The sequence below is a fragment of the Misgurnus anguillicaudatus genome, chromosome 21, assembly GCF_027580225.2.
Source record: "Misgurnus anguillicaudatus chromosome 21, ASM2758022v2, whole genome shotgun sequence".
NCBI lineage: Eukaryota > Metazoa > Chordata > Actinopteri > Cypriniformes > Cobitidae > Misgurnus > Misgurnus anguillicaudatus.
The window spans coordinates 38,446,676-38,468,622 of NC_073357.2; the positions used below are offsets into that span (position 1 = coordinate 38,446,676).

At 36.6% G+C, this 21,947-nt stretch overlaps 2 protein-coding genes across 7 annotated transcripts in view; both read left to right on the forward strand.

Moving 5' to 3' along the window:
* The window catches only part of creb3l1 (cAMP responsive element binding protein 3-like 1), a 39,044-nt gene extending 28,406 nt beyond the window's left edge, over positions 1-10,638 (forward strand). For 2 of the 4 annotated variants that reach the window (XM_073859078.1, XM_055206631.2), the window contains exons 6-12: positions 208-357; positions 582-640; positions 1,211-1,279; positions 5,876-5,975; positions 6,237-6,387; positions 8,024-8,252; positions 8,333-10,638. In XM_073859078.1, the coding sequence (XP_073715179.1) occupies positions 208-357; positions 582-640; positions 1,211-1,279; positions 5,876-5,975; positions 6,237-6,387; positions 8,024-8,252; positions 8,333-8,369 (795 nt within the window). In that variant the 3' untranslated portion in view covers positions 8,370-10,638. Of the gene's footprint in view, positions 1-207; positions 358-581; positions 641-1,210; positions 1,280-5,875; positions 5,976-6,236; positions 6,388-8,023; positions 8,257-8,332 lie in introns of those variants that run through there. The other 2 variants (XM_055206636.2, XM_073859079.1) reach the window with 2 other exon arrangements.
* Positions 10,639-13,839: 3,201 nt separating this feature from the next.
* Positions 13,840-21,947, forward strand: part of dgkza (diacylglycerol kinase, zeta a) — a 126,576-nt gene continuing 118,468 nt past the window's right edge. The window contains exons 1-2 of one of the 3 annotated variants that reach the window (XM_073859085.1): positions 13,840-13,907; positions 14,050-14,323. In XM_073859085.1, coding sequence (XP_073715186.1) covers positions 14,058-14,323 — 266 coding nt within the window. In that variant the 5' untranslated portion in view covers positions 13,840-13,907; positions 14,050-14,057. Of the gene's footprint in view, positions 13,908-13,968; positions 14,324-14,587; positions 14,665-21,947 lie in introns of those variants that run through there. The other 2 variants (XM_073859090.1, XM_073859087.1) reach the window with 2 other exon arrangements.

The window sequence follows — 21,947 nt, forward strand, 5'->3', positions numbered from 1 at the left end:
TTTCATGTGCTTGTAAAGAATGGTTTACCAAAACTAAGTTACTGGGTTGATCTTTTTCACATTTTCTAGGTTGATTGAAGCATTGGGGACATAAACATGGAAAAAGTCAGATTTTCATGCCATGGCCCCTTTAAACATACAACACATGGACATACATCCTATATACAAACAGAGTGGTTTTAAATGCTGAATTGTGTTATTATGCAGAAACTGCAGGGAACGTCGGGTCCTTTAATGCTGACAGAGGAAGAGAAGAGAACTTTGATTGCTGAGGGATATCCTGTTCCCAACAAACTACCCCTAACCAAAACTGAGGAAAAAGCCCTTAAAAGAGTCCGCAGGAAAATCAAAAACAAGGTATTAATAATCTTTTATAGTTTTTAGATGCAAACTCTGAAAGCTCACAAACCTAATAATCCACTTTTATGGTGCTTTAAATTATCATGACAGCCCCAGTCCCCATTTAATTTCATTATATTAAAAAAAGAGTGGTCGAAATAATTTTATATACCTATAAATTAGATCATATGTAGATAATTTTGCCTAGTCAGTCCTCATCAATTTTCATCTTTTTTTTGTAGATCTCTGCACAGGAAAGTCGCAGAAAGAAGAAAGAATATGTGGAGTGTTTGGAGAAAAAGTAATTTCCCTTCTCTTCATCTCTTACGTTTTTCTCTCTTCTTACTTCCATTGTTTGCATCTACTCTCCTGTCTGCTCTTCCTCTTCTGCACCTCTCGTTATTGTGTCTTTCAGTTGACCTCCTCTCCTTTAATATTCACTTCTTGCTTACCACAGCACACTCTAAATACAAAATCTTGTGTGTCCAGCTCGCTCTTTTATGGGTTTGTTGTGTGAATGCGGCCAATGGCTACAATCCACGCACTCATTGGGGTGTGTATATGTGTGTGTGTGTGCGTTTATGACTCATTTTCCCTTTGTGCTGCTGTTAGGCTCTCAGGGTTTGGATAGTGTGCTGGAGAGACTGGACTCACACTGGACACACACATACACTTTTATTTCCACTGCTTCATCCTGTAGTCTGTCAAAGGGTCATTATTGATACATGAAGACACATGCATTTGATTTAATGATGTGAGGTCATATAGTTAACAGGAAAAGTCGTTTATTTATGTGTTTGAATCAAGGGACATTAGTATAAAACTATCTCTCTCTCTCTCTCTCTCTCTCTCTCTCTCTCTCTTTCTGCAGAGTGGAGAACTATACTTCAGAAAACAATGAACTGTGGAAAAAGGTTGAGACACTCGAGAGTGCCAACAGGTGAGATACCACACGTGCGCATGCGTTTAATAGCAGTGATCACTTTATATGAGGATTTTTAATGCAATTGTAAGCGTATTAGCAGCATCTGTGTAGTCAGCAGGTGTTGCTAAGTCGGTCCAGATGCGGGCAGCTCTTAACCTTCCCCTCCAATCACATATAGCAGCACCTTTTCATGCACTCCTGGGTGGCCTAGTTAGAACATAGGCACTGTCAACAGGGTGCTGTCTCTTCCTACTGTTTGCCCAGAAAGCACAGTGGGGTGATTGTGTGTTATCAAAGTCAGCTCTTTTTTTGTGGGTTTACCATAAAACCGTATTGAAGAAACAACTCTTTATATACAGTATGCATATCTTACATACAGTATATATACATATGCATATACCGTACTTTCCGGACTATAAGCCGCATCATTCAAAAATTCATCATTAAGACAAAATAACATATATAAGTCACAGTGAGTGGACTATACGACGCGTTTATTTAGAAAATTATTTCACAAAATCCAAGCCGAAGAACAGACATTTAATCTGGAAAGGCGAGTTATTCAACTAAACAATAGCAGACAGAACGGCAGGCTGAATAGATGTCTGTAAGTTAGAGTAATTTTAGCAGTTATTTAAACGATAAAACATAGCATACAGAATTTACCTGGAAGGTTGAATAGTCTAAATTCACCGAACAAGCCAACTAGTGTTAAGTTCGCATACTCGTCATTCCACATTACTGAACCCATTAAATTACATAAATACAGAAGCAGCATATGGCGGACTCTCGCGGCTGTAGACGGTAATGTTGTCTCTTGCCTCGTAAATGTCAAAATTAATTCATACTGACTTACAAGCAGAGCTGGGTAGTAACGGATTACATGTAATCTGGATTACGTAATCAGATTCCAAAAATCAAGTACTTGTAATCGGATTAAACTACATTTTAAAATACTCGTATCAGACTACTGTTACTTTTTTATGGATTACATGATTACATATTATTCACACTATGGCAGTGTGATGTTCACAATTTTGGATATCTTTTCTTTTTTTTACATTTTTCATATTAAACTAACCTACCGCTTACGTTAGACAAGATGCAAAATGGAGCAGCACTCAGTGTTTGATCACTGGATGCAAGGCATTGATTTGGGTAGGGACGCTAGGGACATGTCCCTACTAATATCCAGGGAACACTGAATTGTCCCTAGCAATAATTTCGACAAACAATGAATCTATATGTACATATAACCACATATTACTTATTTTATTTAAAATAAAGCAGATCTGGAGGAAATATTTTGGTTCAGTTTTTAACTTGCCATGCCAGAATTTTTACTGGCATCACAAAATAATAATTAAAATATAATTATTGTATATTTGTTGTTTTTGGCCTGTAACCTTAAAAAATAAGATTATGATAAAAGTAAATCAGTGTCTGTCAGTTATGTGAAGTATTTACTGTCCGTACATTGCACTTTACAAATGAGTCTTTAAGGCTCTTGGTGAAATAAAATTGAATATTGTCCCCCTTTTTATTTATTTGAAATCAAATAAGATGTCAAAAGTAATCTAAATGTAATCCCAAAGTAGTCAGATTAAGTTACCAACAATGTGTAATCTAAGAGATTATATTACTGACTACAAATGTTGTCATCTAATCGTAATCAGTAACGGATTACAATTCATAAGTAATCTACACAGCTCTGCTTACAAGGCGCACCTGACTATAAGACGCAGCAACAGCCAAAGAAAGTACCATATTAATGTTCTCCACCTAGTAGAGCATTTCATATTTCTTTGGCTTTTTAGGATATTTACATTTTTTGTAGTAGTGCAACTGTCAGTACGCTTCAGTATGTGTGTGTGTGTGTGGACAAGACAGAGACATGAAAGTGTGTTTGTATATATACAGTATAAGTGTATAGTGTAGTTTTAAAGAGGATTGGCTCGAGCCCTTTATTAACGGCACACACTTTAAGTATCACGCAGCACGGTGCCTGCATGCCCCTCATTACAGGATAATGAGCGAGTGTGTGTGTTGGCTTTCTGCCGAATCTTGTTGGGATAGTGCCCTAACAGTGTTAGCTAGAAGAATTCAAAGAGACAGCAGGGGGGACATTTGTGTGTTGTGTGGCGGGTGGGTCGTATATTAATGCGGAGTAAACCACTGTTTATATCATTCAGATGGGGTAATTATTGTTAGGACAGTAGATGCCCAAGCTCTTCGCTGCTAAAAATGTACCATTTAGAATAGAGCAGTCCACAGCATTCATTATGCATGTGTGAGAATTAATATAGAGGTAGCCAAGTTGGTAAAGATTTGCACTTGCACACAGAGGTTGCAGGTTTGCACCTCATAAACCATCACTAAGGCAAGGCACTTAACCTCAGGCTGCCGTTCTCCCAAGTGATGAAGTATTAATGTCGTTTTTGTATTGTTTTTCATCCGTTTTCCTGTTGCAATAGCTCTATCTGGTGGTGGAATTTGTTTTTGAGTTAAAAGATAAATCAATTATTAAAGATAAATGCATTAATAATGCATGAAAGATGTTGTGGCAAAGTGTTTTTCCATCACAGTGCCTGTTGAAACACATAAGTCATTTTAAACAAATCAATGATTGTTGCCAAAGGAATGTTACATTCTCATTGATTGATCTCTGCATTTAGTTTGATGTCAATTCCTATTTAATACACTAGAGGGATGTCTATGTCTTTGTGTTATGCACTTAAAGGGATAGTTCACCCAAAAATGAAAACTCTGTCATTATTTACTCACTCTCATGTTGTTACAAACCTGTATAAATTTTGTTGTTCTGATGAACACAAAGGAAGATATTTTGAGAAATGTTTGTAACCAAACCATTCGTAGACCCCATTTACTTTCATAGTATTATTTTTTATTACTATGGAAGTGAATAGGATTCACAAACAGTTTGGTTAACATTTCTCAAAATATCTTCCTTTGTGTTATCAAAACAAAGACATTTATACAGGTTTGTAACAACATGAGAGTGAGTAAATAATGACAGAATTTTCATTTTTGGGTGAACTATCCCTTTAAGTCTGATTTTCTAGATCCAGAATTGAAATTCTACAGTACTGCCCACTGTATAGTGCCTACTTGTTTTTTAAGATTATGTGAAGTGTTATACAGTATGCATTAAACTGTAATATATGTGTCATCACGTTACCTCTTTTTACATTGCATGTTAAATTGGCGATTGAAGTAAAAAATACACAGTTCCAAAACATATCTCTAAAAACAAAGTTATTTAACATTTTCTCTTCAATTTTTACCGGAAAATTATGGCAGCAAGGGCAAATAATCTGTCTGTGATATAATAAGCTGTATAATAATATAAAGTGTATAATAATCAGTGGTACTTTATTTATTAATATTACAGTACATATGCATATACAATGTACATGCACAGTGTGCATACTACATACTGCAGTATAAGCTGATATATCGTTAGTACACTTAGTACAAAAAATGCTGGGTTGTTTTAACCCCTGATTGTATAAAAATTAAACAGACACACCTTTGGGTTATAAATGAACCTATATTGGGTTGTTGTTACCCAACTATGGCTTAAAACTATTGATGCATAGATATATCAGCCTATAATCGGTATTGGCAGTAAAAGCAACTTCCCACTATCAGACATCAGACGATTGTTAAAAGATAGCCAGTGATCAGGACAAATTATATCCTGGCAATCAAAAGGGGTGTAAAAGAGCATCAGAACTCATACTGTGGGATTATTTTGAATTGGGTGACAAAGACAATGGCCTTACTTTGCACTTCTAGGATTTCACAACATAATAATTTGAAACAAGGAGTATCAGTATGTATTGGTATCGGCAGACTAAGTAATAGAATATTGTTTCCGTAATATAACCCAGCAATTGGGTAACAGCCACTTAGAATGGGTTTATTTATAATCCAACAGTGTGTTCTGTCCAATACAGTATTTACCCAGCCATCGGTTAAAACCAACTTTTTTATAATGTGTCATTGTACGCCATTTCGAGCATACAGATTTAGTTGTTTTGACCACAGTTCTGTCACCATGGGTGTTTTGTGTGGGAGAGGTCACATTAAAAGTCTGTATGTGAGAGAGAAAGCGTATGTTTGATTGGCCTAATTAAAGGGGAACTTAATATACACTCACTCTGTCCATACAGAGACATTGTGGAGGAGGTCGACTGTGCTTCTGTATGTCAGATGTGCAAGTGGTATGAAGGCAAATTTATTATGTAACACAATGGCAAGTGATCAAATGACATCTGTATTATCCTCAAATGTTCTCTGAGTTTAGAAATGAGAACAACCTGATGTTTAAAAAATCTGGCACAGGGAAGAACGCATATAGCCTACAGACATCCACGCTGCCTACACCCTGAACTAAAGACTCTGTTTTCCTGAGATTGAATTGGCAGAGAATTGCATTAGCAGTGCAAAGGTCACGGGTTCGATCCACATAGTAAAAAAAGTACAGTAAATGCACTGTAAGCCGCTTTGTACTGTATGAAAGCCTCTGCCAAACGCATAAATGTTAATGCTAATCGTTCCTGTTTTGTGTTTGTGTGTTATCTGTAGGTCTCTCCTTCAGCAGCTGCAAAGATTGCAGGCTCTAGTAAGCGGGAAAGTGCCTCGATCCTGCAAGATCGCCTCCACACAGACTGGAACCTGTCTTATGGTATATTTACACATATTCTTACACAGACACAAGCATTCAACCTCTCTCTCTCTCTCTCTATCACACATCTCACATATACCTCGGCTTATGAACAATATTAAATATTTAGTTTACTTTGTTTAGTCTGACATGCTAGCATGTCTTCTCATCCTAGACATGTAGATATTGGTCAGTGCTCTTTTGACCGGTGTAGTGAAATTACATCAGGGCTTAAAGTGGGGTGGTGTGCTCACCGTGTGTGTGGTTCCTCCTCCTGGCCAGGTGGTGGCGCTGTGTTTTGTGTTGGTGCTCGGATCACTGGCTCCCTGCCTACCTGAGCTCTCCCTCTACTCTTCCTCCTTATCTTCATCATCCTCACACACGGTGAAGTCCGCACCACTGCCCTCAGGTGACCTCTACACCACCAGCCAGGGTATGTTTCACCCATGCCCAAAATACTGTATGCTACTTCACTGTGTAGTTCGCATGATGTCAAACATAATAAAATGTCTTTGCCTTTTAAGTAACAATGCATTTATATTAATTATACTCATTCTCCGCCAGCCCCCGCCATTTTTTTTTCAAAATAGTTCCCCAAAAAAAGTTTCACAAAATGCCTTCCAGGAAAATTTTCTTCTAAAAATATATAAACATACAATATATCAAATGACAGAACAGACCCTCTAATATCAAACAAACACACAAATAAACCAAATGCGAAAAAAGTTTCATCCTACTTTATTTGTTATCTTTTATCACCTCTCAAATATGGATAGGTTTCTTAAAAAACACAAAATGTTTAGCAAAAAGCTGATACAAAAAAAAGCTGAACGATGATCAAAACATACACGGCTCACGGCTGAAGTATCAGAGCTACCTAAGCGCTCAGCTAAAGAAAGCTGGCACTCAGCTGAGAAACAGCTGGCATTCGGCGTTCTCAAGGCGTTTTCACTGCATTTAAAAAGATTTCAGCGGTGCGTCTAGGACAACTTGGGGGTATTGTAAACCGGAAGTGCACATTAAATAGTGCAAGCTAAGTCAGATAGCGTCTACTTCAAATTGCAAAAATATACGTTAGCACCCAATGTTAATCGTTAATGATTTGGGACAAATATGATGTGGCGCTGTGTGGCGCGACAGGGATTTGAGCAACTTCCTGCGTCAAAATTGTGCGGAGTGGACAGGCGCCACCTGTCGGCGCCGGTGTGCATATACTCATAGACAACAATGTGTTTGATTTTTTTTTTAGAACGGCATGGCGCTATGCGCCACTGAGCGTCGTGTCCGGTGTGCGACCCCCTTTAAGTGTCACTTAGTGGATAATAGCGGAATTATAAATTACAATAAAAACTCATCAGGGAAACGTCATTGGCAGGGAAACGTGAGTTAAGCTCACGTTTAAACAACATAAACATGAAAACTGTACTGTATGCCTTTACTAGGGTTATTTAAGGGCTTTCAGACACACTAATACAGTAAATTACCCAGCCGGATAATAGCTGCTGTCGTAATGGTGTCTTTGATAGAATCATGAGAGAGTGAAAGAGTGTAAGGATGTCTGGCTAATAATCTGTGCCGATTATTACCAGAGCTCCCGGACCGGCGACTGTCGGTGACCATTGTCACTCTTAAATTACTGTCATACATCCCAGAGAGTTTCAAATTGAAATCATAACGTCACTTTGAGGAGATTTCACAATTCTCTTTCAACCAATACGTTCACACACTAACAAACGTAACCATGTCTCTTTCGGCTCTATCAAAGCTGTGCTTGAAAGAGGATTCATCCATTTTCACAAGGGCCCTACAGACTCAGTCTGTGGCTGATAGTGACTGCGTTGCCGTGGTAACCGAAGATCATGCTAACCTTAATGCATGCTGCTGATTCACCTAAGTAGAAGAGAACAGCACACTCCAAATCTTTCGTTCTTCTTTAACCAAATGCAAAAAACACTCAAGTGATACAAGTCATGAATTTATTTCTTTATCTTGCACATCTTTAAAACAAGCTCATAGTCATGAAAAATTAGCACGACATAACTTTCTTTTTTGTGTATGTGTGTGTGCAGTCCGCTCCCGCAGCCTGCTCTTCTATGACGAGGGGGCAGCAGTGGAGGACGGCCACGGGGGCCTGCTGAGTGTGGAGAGGATGGAGGGGGGACCGTCACGTTACGTAGAGGACCTGAAAGAGACCCACGAGCAGGATCACCCTGCTCTCATGAGCAGGTACTTGAACCAGGCCCACAGCAACACGTCGGTGACCCCACTCCATCCCCCAAAATCACACTACCACACCAGGTGAGACACCTTGTCTCTGCACTTCTAGCCGGAATGTTTAATGTTGTGTGCCATGACTTAAAATGGTCTCTTTTTTTCAGAAAACAGGATCCTGAGGGAGGTGCTGAATATTTTTAACCCCTCTTGGTGGAGCTGCCGGTATAACACCGGGCTCCATTTACATTAGATGACTCTGCACTACCCGGCCAACCTTATCATTCCAGATCCTGAACTTTCTGATCCCACATGCCTCATGACCACGATCCAACTCACCTGATAAACATTCCAGCCGCAGAACTGTGTAAACAGAGACCTGTGAGAAGACACAACATATTTATCTGTACATACATCTATCCATCAAGTTTAAATGGCTGCTGAAACTTCTTTTTACCAGCACGCACTGAGTTTGAAAGACGGAGGGAGAGAGAGAGATGATGATGATGATGTGGGTGGGTGTAGGCGTTGCTCTGTTTTATATGGATGTGAGCCTGTAAATCCAACACTTCATCACACTGGGTGAGGGAGGAAAAGTTTATGAGTGTTTGTTTTGATTTTCCTAGAATGCCATAAGACTGTCCATTTAGAAGATATCCTGAAACCCCAAAGAGCTTATTTTCTTTTTATGACTCTATTTTAAATGTCTGAATGTTTTCCAGCAGGTGTAATCACAGGTGCCTGACGTACTTTGCGGTTTGAAACTTGCTTTGACAGGATTTTCTTCCTTTGCCATCTTGGCTCCTGTGAGGTTTAAGATGGATTGCACTTGTTTTGTACTAGGAAAACTAATTGATTTAAGTGCCTTCGCATTCTCATGTAGTCATATTTAAAATGGTCCTAACCGCATTAGTTGCCCTTGTGTACTTTCTATTCCTCTGCTTACTTTTTATTGACCACAGGTTTTACTTTATTTTTGTGTTTCTACTTTTCAGAGACTTTTGTACTGAAATTTAAATTTTATCCATAATATATTCTAGTATTTGCAGCATCCAAAAAAGAGCATATTTATTTTATGCACAAAAAAAGTATAAATGTTATTTTGTGTGTTTTTTAAAGAAAGATGATGTAAAGATTACATGATCTTGTTGTCATAACTGTTAAACAGTTTTTTTCTTTTATCTTTATTTCTGTGTAAAGAAAGTTTTGTATATAAAGAGAAAAAAAAATAACAGGACCAATCAATCCCTGGCATGATAAATAACATAATTCATATCAACTATTTAAAACATTGGCTAAATGGTTAAGGTATGGTTAAACAACAAACAGTTATTATTACTATTTAGCAAAAGTAAACAGGTTTGAAATTGTATTATTTAAAACAAATTTTTATCTGTTTTGATAATGAAATGCTTATTTTTTATTGCTAGTCTTTATTCTGTACACGAGATAACTGTTTGACCACTGTGAGATTCATCACAAATATTTGGGAGTCAGTAGTCCTGTTTTATTATGTTTTACAAAAGTGTATTATTTTTATTAACAGTAATCATATCTTGTATGTCATAGATGTCTGTGTTTAGAAACAACGTCTTAATCATACCAAAATCAGTTCTTTTTTATGATGCCTTCTATCACTTCACCAGTCAAATGATTTATTTTATTGTACAGCTAGAGATAACCACTGAGAGTCATGAGTAACGTTTTGGTATTAGTTTATTTTTGTCTCTAAATTATTTAGAGTAATGATACAGTAGATGTCATAAAGAAATCTGTGACTGTCAGTGTTTTTAAAGGTAGTACTCTGTGGTATGTGTGCCATAACATTTAATGAAATCTGGGTGTGGCTGTTTAAATAAATTGAGAAAAACGAAACATCCCTTTATACTCAGTGAAAAACCGAGCTTTAAAGATGTACAAGTTTGGTGACAAAGCACTCATCATGGCATCTGTTACTGTCAGGGTTTTGTTGTTTTTTGATTAATATGGCGTCTTGTGAACTGGAAAAATTTAAGTGCTACTTTGAATGTTTCTAAGAGGATTATTGGAATTTCTATGACTTCAATGCACATATAAGCCACATAAAAACTTAGTCTTAAACCTGGAAACCTAAAATATCTGTATTTCTAAGCTGAGTGTTTATTAATTTCCAGTGGACACACAATCTGTTCATTATGACGATGGCGTTTGTGTTTTAAATGTAATTGATGTTGGTCTCATCTTTGCCCTTATTTGTCTTTTGTACATATGACTGATGATAAATGTTGGCTGTAAATATGGAGGACGTATTTTTTATATTTCAAATGCTTTTTGGTATTCACAGCGTGGCTTTGGGGCATGTGGTTTGTTTTGTATCTGTGTATGGATCTGGCTCCTTATGTATCTATGCTCTGAGCTCATCTTCTGTCTTGCTCTTTCTGTCTGTTATAAAGTAGAGTTAGAATTAAGCAAAATACAAAATTTGCAGATGCAACTCAATGTCTCCTTGTTATTTCTGTGTTGCCACCTTAATGCAAATAATACATAAAATTATTTTTTATTTAAAATGATGATGATTATATAGGGATTGTTGGGTTTTGGCCACTAGATGTCAGCATCCTACCTGTCCCAGTGCAGTATTCTGCAACTTTAGACGTTGCTTATTTTGTATTTTATACGCTAACGAGGTTATTAAGATACATCAAACAGACTTAATATTAGAGAATAGTAAAATTAACTATCTATAAATAATTTTTAGGTCTGCTAGATTTATAATCATAATGGGTTTTTGTTATAATCTTGTTATAAATGTGTTATAAATGTTTTTAAAAGATTTGGAAGAGGGTGCCTCTTTTAAAAGGTATGAATCTCCTTAAATATCATTGAATCGATTTTATTTCATATCGTTACTGAATTAAGGAGACACTCCAATAGGCGGAGTTTGTGGGGCAGGGGTTATGATTTTGCCTGTATTAATAAAATAGAAAGATGAGAATTCATATTCTATTTGTCTAATCTTAATATTTTAATACGTAGACTTAATAATTTAAGGCAAAAATATTTTAATTTAATTAAACCATATTTTAAAAGGATTAAGCCCCACTCTCTCGCTAATCTCAAAGTATTGCAGTACCCTTGTTTGCCCGTAGGTGCCCCCGAAGCTCAAACGCGAATCTCCACCTATGGGCACTCCCGAAAATTACATGCAGACGTGATGTTTGCCATATATGATACTAGAAAAAGTGATTGCAACATGCGTTTCTGACTATTGTTTAACAACATTAATATTTGCAAACATAAAAGAGGTTTAATTGTTTTCAGATTTTATTGTTTTGTATTTGATTTTTAATCTTTAAGCAGTGAGCCCTCTCTTGTCTCTAAAGGTAGCGCCTCCTGTTTAAGAAATTGTAGAAATTCAGCTATTATTATTTTATCAAAAACGGAACTCTTAGTCTGATGCAATTCTAATGTGCTGATGTTTTGTGTGAAGTGTATGGCATGAAAAAGTCTGTTAAAACTGGTACATCAGGTTTAAATGCATTTATCATGCAGAGCAGATCATGAACAGTATAGCAACAAGAATCACATCAGTTCTACAGAAGATTTATTTTATAATATGTGTAATCTAAAGGGTTTATCCGGCATTTAGTGTGTACTTATTAAATAGTGTGTTTTGTAAATCCACTGGGTTAAGGCTGTGTTAAAATACTACATGTTTGAAATGTTTAGTACTACTAGCTTCATTTAGTGGACTAACAGTAATAAAGCAAGAAATTTATGTTTTTAATATTTCTGGACTATTTTAAAAGATTGTTATGGGAGCAAATATTGTTTCTGGGTAAGACACAGATATTCTGCATTGTGATTTCTGTGTTAAGAACTTCACAATATTTATTTTCATGTAACTTTATCTGTTTTGTGATCGAGTAGGCCTAATAAGAATACTAAGACTACTTAGAAATTCAAAGTAGATCTCAATAGACATATATAACTCTGAGAGAAGCTAAAGAGATGGAGAGAGGAGGAGGAGGGAAGTAACACAGGATCAACTTGTTGTTGGCTGTCTACCTCCCACGCAAATATCCATACTGTAGTTCACATACCATACTTTAGTCTGTTTGTGTGTGTGTGCGTGTGTACCTGGTAATAATTATCACATTGTAATTATCACACCAAATGTCACCTTGTGGGGACATTTGTGAGGTCCCCGTGAGGAAACAAGCTTATAAATCAAACACAATGATGTTTATTGAAAATCTAAGGTACCAGAAAGTTTTCTGTGATGTCTGGGGTTAGGGGAAGGGAATAGAATAAACAGTTTGTACAGTATAAAATGCATTACGTCCATGGAATGTTCCCACAAAACATGGAAACCAGAATGTGTGTGTGTGTGTGTGTGTGTAAACTATGAACTGTGAAAGCTGTTTTCATAGCTGAAAAGTACCTCACTTTACTGATGGGTTGAGTCAAAGGTTTGTTTCTTCATTCAGCCCAAGATTTTTGTATTTTAATTTAATTTTCATTCTAGACATTTTGTTTTATTTTAGTCACTGCATTGTCCTCCCCGACACATTTCACAGTTAAATACACAGAAGTGTCAATAGTGTTTTATTAAATTGTTTTCAATTACAAAAACAGACATTGCCGCAAAAGTCAATAGGATTGGCAGATTGTTGATGTTTGTGAATGTTTAAAATCAATAAATCAAACCTTATTTATCTTATAGTTTTGTCTAATGTGTCTTAACTGCTTTAGTACCCCTTCTGTCTGGGCAATAATCAAAATATAGACGTATAGACATTTTTTATATAAAAATAAATGTTATTTTCGAAACATAAGAGGCCAAAAGCAATATATAATAGGTATATTGTATATTTTATATATTGTATATAATATATACAATTTATAAGGCCTAGTATTTCTGAGCATACAACATTTTTTGTACAGTGCACATTTACACATAAAGGCACTACACTACACTGAAACATACTACACAAAATACTAATACAAACTTATTATATAATAAAATTATGAAAAATTATTAAATGATTCTATATTATATTATATGTTTATATGAAGGTCAGTTATCCCACAGAAGTTGTTAAGTCATTTATTTTTGAGAATATTAGTTTTCTGGCATTGCAAACAGTAAGGTGTGCTACATAAGGCTGTGTAGCCGACCTTTAATCACTCAATAACATAAGATAACATTTATACAACATATATAATTGCTACAGCTTTTTGTTGAATGCTATTTTAGTGAATTTACGTTTTAAATGGAAGATTTACACGTGCACACACATACGTATAAAAGCAGTGCTGCAAAGGCACCTTCTTTAAATTAACCCTGTATGATGAGGCATTAAATTGTTTCTATCACATGACTCACCATGTCAAAATGCTGGCCTGCAGCACACAAAATAAAATATCATCATGATGTTGTAACAAATAAAACTTTCGGTTTTCTTATTCACTCCCTTTGGCCTAATCCTCGCTTGTAGGATTGCTGCGATTTGTTGTAACACTGCCAGCTAAAGCCGCTTGTGTGGATTATGATAGCAAAATAGGGCGTGGCCAAAAGAGCATTTTTCTTATGATTGGGCGATTCAGTCGTCGTCATAAAGATTGGCGGGACTGGCTGTCATTCTGTCTTTTAATTGGATAATACTGAAGCGGTAGTGCAGGTGGGCGGGGCGTCTTGTCATAGTCAGCTGTGTGTTTCGCGGTGGTCGTCTTCTCCTGTGAAAGCAAATTCAACTGAAGGTAATGAGCAAAACTATCACAAACTGCCCCGAAAACACAACTTAGCTGCTATTTCAGCTGCAGAAAGCACATATAATACAGATAACAGCGACAGTACCTCTCAGTCGGACACTTTTAACTGTTATTGGCGGTTGTTTTGTAGTTGACTCGATGGCAGAAGCATCAGACGCGACCGTTGACGGTTCATCCCGCGCTGCTCGTTGCTTCGCGGACTCACTGACCATGGTTGTGGTGCCGCCGACCCTGGAAGATGTGGTGGAGGAGGAGGATGTGTTCCTGTCTGAAACGGGACACTCCGGAGCAACTTTAAAACAGCAGCAGTGTTCAGGGAACGGGGTGGAGAGACTGTCTCCTGATATTCAGACGGAGTGCAACGAGTTTTTACACCTCACCATCCGGAAACAGGTGTCATACAGGTAAATCTCACTCGAAATAAACAATTACACTCTCCTAAAATGAAGAGTTGTAGACGAATCCGACTATTTTAAATGATTCCATCTATTTGTTTTATTTATCATGATTTCTAACTATCTATATCTCAGTTGATGGGCCTAATGTTGTCAATTGACAGATACCTTCTGTTACGTTAATCTAAGTTTTAGTTTAACTTTTCACGTTAACATTAAATTATATTCCTGTTGTTGACGTATTGTTTTTTGTTTCTTAAACTCCTAAATCAGTTGTCTGGAAAACAGCCAGGAAATGCTTAAATACCACTCTTGTTACATACAACACGCAAAACCTAAATGGAATTAAGGTCAGGTCACGCCCCTTTATTTGATGTGTCAACACAAAATGTTACATTTTGGTGTGGTGTGCTATGATTTTATGTGTGTGTGTGTGTGTGTGTGTGTGTGAGAGAGGAGAGAGAGAGAGAGAGAGAGGAGAGAGAGAGAGAGAGTACATGTGGTTTATTTTGACAGGTAGTGTAATTGTGCCATGGCAGACCGGGGTGATCTGTGACTCTGGTCATCACTGTAAATTAAATTATTATGGTGTCAGATGGCAGAATTTCCTTCCACATTTTGTATGTGATCACACTCATTAGTGCAGATGTTGTAATACTTGTGACAACTGTAGATTATATCATCAGCCATTTGTTTTTGTTCAAAATCTCTAAACAACAATCCAACCAGTGTCCGTGTGGATGTTTGTTAAATGGCAGAAATTAAAATCGCGTGTGTGAGAAGCTTATGCAGGTTATATAATGGGCACATTTTTGGTGCACATATTTGTGTACTCGGTTGGTTAATGTTGGTCTAGTGGGTTGTTGCTTTTTGTGTGTTGTGCTTCACTGGCTCTTTATGTATGAAATTACCATTACATTTAAGGCATAAAGTGTGTAGGAGTGTAAATGTGTATTCCTAGGAAACCCTGCTCTCTCCATGTTTGCTATGTCACACTTGTCGATAGTATTGTGTTACATAGGCCGACCACTAGACAAATGTGCCTGGAAATTTACACTCATGCAGAACTAACCACAATTTGACAGTAGTGAAAAAAAGGAAATCAGATAATGGTGTGGAAGAAACGTAATCAATAAAATAAATAATGCACATACTGTACCTGAGTAACAGAATATAATCCCTTTTAGTGTGTTTTACAAACCTGACATTTCTGTGCCACAAAAGCATAGTAAGGTAAGGTTAGGAAACAATTAGCCTCTGAACAATAAAAAGCACCGGTATGAATCATTTCTGACTGTTGTATGTTAAAGTCACACAGAGTATTTCTCATTGCACAGAGTTTCATAAGTTGATTGAAGGGATGTACAGTAGATTTGCTCTCCTCTCTTGCTCTAATCTCTTCTGAAACAAGCACCAGCTGTGCTGATTATGCAATAATGTTCAGGATTTTTATACCACGCAGTGTAAAGTGATATGACTGCGTGTGTGTGTGTGAAAGTAAATGTATTTGTGTATCTGCCGGTGGATGGGTTTTTTCGCTTTGAGTGTGTTATGTAAGAGGATGAGGGACACCGTGTTGAATCACAGGTGGTTTTGCATTGTAAAAGGAGTTAACCAAAGACACAGCCAATGCCTGTTTGGCCTTAATGCCTTGCAGGACAGAGACAGGGAGGTAGTTTGACACAGCAGGGCAGGCAAACACAGCATCAGCACCACTCGGTCAGAGAGCATTAGAGAGAAAGAAAAAAGGGGAATCAATGCATAGCGTGGAGTGGGAAAGAAAGAGGATCACTAGTGGCACAGTCGATAACAGGCGATAACACAATAGCAACCAGTCTATCCCTATAGTTGTCCTCCTTAGTGCTGTTGTTCTGACCTCAGTAATGTGTTTTGGGCTGTCGGTGGTGGATCATCATCATTCTAGCACTGATTAGAGTGGGAGTCAATTATCAGCTGCAAACAAACTAAATATGTGGACAGCTGCCTGTTTTCAACCAGTACGTAGTTAGAAATACCAGATAGCTTTGTAAATGTCGTTTGGGATGTCACTGTAAGGGTGAGGCTATTTTATTTTAAGAATAGTCACAGCATGTTCCTCCAGCTGCGTTTTTGTGGTCTGATATTTGCATTGACAATGAGCTTTCTATAAATATGCTTTGTGTATTGTAATCTTCCTGCAGTGCAGATTTAGATGACATGAAATCACTTAAATTCAGATGGCAAATGTCTGCCTGTTGTTGATTTTAAACACATACCTGTGTCCTACATTGAAATATATTTTCCTCTGCATTACAAGTACAGTACAGTGGCTCAGTGCATAGCACTATTGAGTCACAGCAAGATTGCATGTTCTCCCTGTGCCAGCGTTGGTTTACTCCGGGTACTCTGGTTTCCTTGCACAGTCCAAAGACATGCAGGTTAAGGGTATTGGAGATGCCAAATTGTCCTTCCCTGATTTGTGTATGGATAAATCTGCATAATGGTTCTTTCCATGGTTATAGCCCTGGAATGGCATTAGGAAATATATAAACAAACAAACCAACCTGTATATTGCAAAGAGTTATTGAATGTACTGACTCATACCTGCCTCAAGGGAATCTGATTCCCCCACAGTTTTCTGGTATATTCAGTTGTTAATCATTCACCCCCACTCTCTTTTTATGATTTGTCACATATTTAAAACATTTGTGTAATACTGGTGAAAATATTGCTTTTAACTGTTTAACATGCATACTGTATCACAGTCAGGTTGCTTATTTGGTAAAAAAAGTCAAATGTATTTTCATGGACTACTTCACATTGGCTACAGCATTTCCTCTTTAGATAATCTATTGATAATGCTGTATGACACCCATTAGAATTCTGGATAAGCGAATTCAGTATGTATCTGACTTAAAACAGATTTAGTGTTTCTAACATAACCAATTTAAAGACGGAAGTATTAGTGTAATATTATCAAAAGACTACAGGCCCTGCAATAGGTTACTGATTGTTGCAGGGATTGCTTCACACATAATTGTTCCTCATAAATTACTAATCCTCCAAGAGCAATGTTCTGGTTTAAAATAGGGATTTAAGACGTAAAACAAATCTACTGTTAAATGGTAATATCTAAACATATATTCAGTAGTCATATTAAGTGCCAGTGTTTAGTCTTTGGTACTGTTTAAACTCCCCCTGTGGTGAAAATCAAGTTTTTATTGTATATACACAGACTGGTGTGAAAAAGTGGTTCCTGATTTTATTTGCCTGTTTGTTGTTTCAGATCATGAAACAAATTTAAGTATTAATCAAAGATACTATGAAGGGAAAACTCCAAACACACATGGCCCTGTGTGGAAAAAGTGCTTGCTGCTAAGGGTGGTATTAAGCACACGTGCTAAACTATTCACTTTAAATGCTTATATCTTCTATATGCGAATGTTGATTCATACCAAAATGCTTTTTTGCATGGTTGTGTTTGACACATGAAAACGTCTCGGGTTACGTATGTAACTGTTGTTCCCTGGGAAGGGAACGAGGTGCTTCGTCTCCCTTGTCATGCTTCCTGCGTCCTGGCAGTATGATAGCGATATACTTCATGGCTCCCGCGTCACCCTATCTTTGTTGTTAAGCCTCATCATTGGTTGAATTTGATATACACATTCAGACGCACTTACCCCTGGACGCGTCCCCAAAGTGTCACCGCAGTGACGCAGTGCGAGTTCCCTCGAAAGGGAACTGTAACAATGTATCTTAAAAAGAAACACAATGTAACTTTGCTCTCACTTGTAATGTGTCCCCACATTTAGTCCTTGAATTTGAGGGTATTGGACCTGGAAAGGACCTTAAATTTGAAGTTAATTAAGGTGTGGGAACCCTGAAAACAAGATTAAGACCACTGAAGCTAAATGTCAGTCTACAACCTGTTTGTTATACAGTTGTTTATATGTTTTATCGCCTCATACTGTATATATGCTGGCCAGTAACCATTATTTAATACCCAGACCAAGATTTGTGCACTGTTACGGAGTAGAAGTAAGGATGTAAAGATATATTTAATCGAATAAAGAGTACCATCTTGTTATTGAAAGCTGTGATAATAAACATGTAGAAGTATATTTTAGATGGGCTTTTCAAGGTGAAAACTTCTATTTATTATTATTATTTTTTGAAACAAATTCATGAAATAAATATGCACACCTAGTAGTTCATCTTGGGTCAGTTGCGAGGTCTGATCAGATTACACAGCCAAAAGCTTTACGTGTTGTCTCCTGTGTAGATTTACACAGACTAATCCAGAGCTGGATTACCATCACATAATTATCAACACAACACATGTATAGACAAGCAGACACATACAGACAGACACAGAACGTCACATCACTAAATCACTCAAAGTTTAGGGTGCTTGCCGAACATACACATTTAATTAATGATGTATATTACTATGATTAAGATAATGAGGAGCCATGGACAAAATCACACTATTAAATAGATACAGTATGTGTGTTTTTGCTGCACAAATCTGCTGCACAAAACATTGAGACATGAACAGGGCAAAAAACAATAGGAAAGGTGTAAATATATGTAATTATTGCAAAATATGTGTTCTTGGTGATGGTTTTTAATTTATTTTTTATATCTGTTTCCAGCTTTCCAGCAATAGTATATGTCAATATTTGAAGAGTTTGGTTCCAAAACGAGATAACTCGTTTAAAAAAATTGTCAAAACATGTTTATTATTATGTTATCATGTTTTTATTGTGCTAATTGGCTGTATTTTTTTAGTTATGAAGACTTTTCATGCAGTTTGATATTAATTGGAATGCACAATCAAAAAACAAGATTTTTGAAAAATTAAAACAAAGAGTAATCTCGTTTTGGAACCAAATTTTTATTTATTTGTCTGTAAATTCCTTACTGATATTAAATAATAATTTATATTCAATAATACTTATCCTTGTAGAAGTTATTGCTTCATTTTTTAAATACTTTTAATGTTATTGTACTTGAATACTTAAAGTGAGTTACATGATAGATGAAATGAGTATTATACCGTCTTGCCAGATTAAAATGAGCAAAATAACTTATGACAATGATATAATTTAGGAGAAGATCATGCATTTAGAATGTGTTGTTGTTTTCCCCTCTGTTAATCAAAGCTCAGTGGCTGGGAAACAATCTAATGCATTTGTCAGATCTTGTTTTTGAAATGAACGCAGAAGCTGAGCAGATCTGTTTGTATAGAGAGGACACACCACCAGCTGGTCCTTTATAAAAAAAAGTACATAGCTCATTGAAACGGCCTAATCACATTAAAGCCACCAGACCTACATGAATTATGAATTATGGGCTTTGTAGTCTACCAGGCCTGATTAAGATGAAGGGGACGGTGATATAGTTCAGGAAGAGTCACTCTTGTCTGTATCAAATTTGTCTTTGATAAAATAGGGAGGAATGAGGCTACTGGCCCTGCATGGACTCTGTTTGCTCTGTAGCACATTGATTTTTCCAAGGTGGCTTGTCTGGTTTCCAGGACTGTTTAATGTATCAAGGGCTTAAACGTAGCACTTCATTCAGTTAGCAGTGTATTCATGTTAGGATCAAAACAGAAATACTTTCAGAACCGTCATACTTGTGACATTGACTATTTGAGCAGATCTCACAATGAGTGAGCACAGTCAGCATTACACTGTTACTCAAACATGTCTGAACTCTTGTCAGTATGATTGATGCTTTGTGGTGTGCTTACTTTTGATTAAGCTGTGTCCAATATAGACCTTTTGCGAGTCGACGTCACAGTTACGTCATGCGCGCAATGTGGTGGCAGAAAAACAGTGGAAATGAATGAGACACGAGTGAAACAAACAATATAACTCACTAGAAAATGTCTTGTTGTGCTTTTGAGTGTCAGAATAGGAATGCCAAAATAGATGACCTTCATTTTTATAGTATACCGTCGTCGAAGAGACCATTTGAAGATAAACGTAGGTGTTTGTGGTTGCAATAAGCCCTCAACCGGACACACTGGAGTGATGAAATCATCTGGAAATCTTTTAATAATTTAAATAGAAAATAATTGGAGAAGATATCCAGTGTTCTGTCAAAGTCTTTTCCCTCTATGTGTCTGTTATAGCGTTTTTATCACGTTACGTTTATAATTTATTTAGAAGGATTAAAGATTTGAATGAGTTCATAATATCAATAATATTACCATTTATTAAACTTTTCATATTTTTTTCGTTTTCTATTACTTCTTTTTACCTTATATCTTAGCCTATGTCTTCTTCCTGTTTGTTCTAAATTATGATGTTTACTAATAAATATATAAACATAGCACACACACACACACGATGTAAAGTGTTAATAATATATAAACAGGCCTATACACATTAATTTGTATGTAAATAGTATTAGAACAAACACGTAGGCTATAAATATAAGGAAGAAATTGAAAACAGGAAAATGATGAAATATTTAATAAATTATATTATACAGAATACATGATAGTATTGCTCATATAAGTACTTCAGCGATTCATACTGTATAAATAATTGATTTACCAATAAAGAACAATATATACATTACATGCATGCACACAATTAGTAGCCAAGCCATTTAAACTTTTAATTTATTTAAAAAATAAACGTAACTTGGTGAAAACGTTATAAGAAACATTACACTTAAGAGAAATATACAGACTTCTACAGAACACCGGATCCATAAAAATCAAAGTTTAATGCTAAAACACTTCACACCCCTATTGTGGAGCGGTCACTTTCTGCCACCAGTTGGGCTCCGCCCACAAAAAAAGTCATCTCTGTTTGCAAACACGCAAAAGGTCTATGGTCAACGGCCACCAATAGAATCACCATTTAGTGTTTGTACTAAATCAAAGATATTAAACCCTCCGTTTGCAGGCCCCTATTGGTACCACCTCTGCTTTTATATACAGTATCTGTCAACTGCTGTTCAATAACCACGATATAATTTGATACTTTGTCAATATAAATGTTTGGCATATAAATCACAATTATTTACCACTTTAATTTTTATGTGTGAATACAGACATGTACAGAATTCAGAAATAAAAGAACAGGGTACAAAATGGGGTTCTATTTTTTGTGTTTTATGAAAGAAAGAGTTACTGGTTACAGGGTTGTATTTTTGTTTTGTTTTTTCGCAGTCAGAAAAGCAGTGACAACCATTATTGCAGTCTGTATGTGGCTTTATAGGCCATGGGTGTCCCAGCTGTAGTTTTTAAGTGCTTTATCCACCATTGAGATTTACCTTTTGGTTACCCAGGGACCAGAACATGCTGACTGAAGATCATTAAAAGCAGATAATGATCCAGGTTTCTTTTTACCGTCCGCTGGCAATAAGAGGCTCAAAATGGGAAGAAAATCTGTTCTTCCACAGAATAGCTCAGTACGCCATGCAGTAATGAGATACCTGAAAGGTCATGTCATAAATAGAGATGATGCAGTGATATAACTGTAATGACTGGCAGAAAAGACTATTGCCATATACATTAGGCAATACTGTATAAGATGGAAAATGACATTTTGATCAATTCTGAATGACTTTATTTAAGGTATTATGGTTCTGTCCAATGAATCCTGTTACTGCATCTATCTCTTTGTGTCTCCTT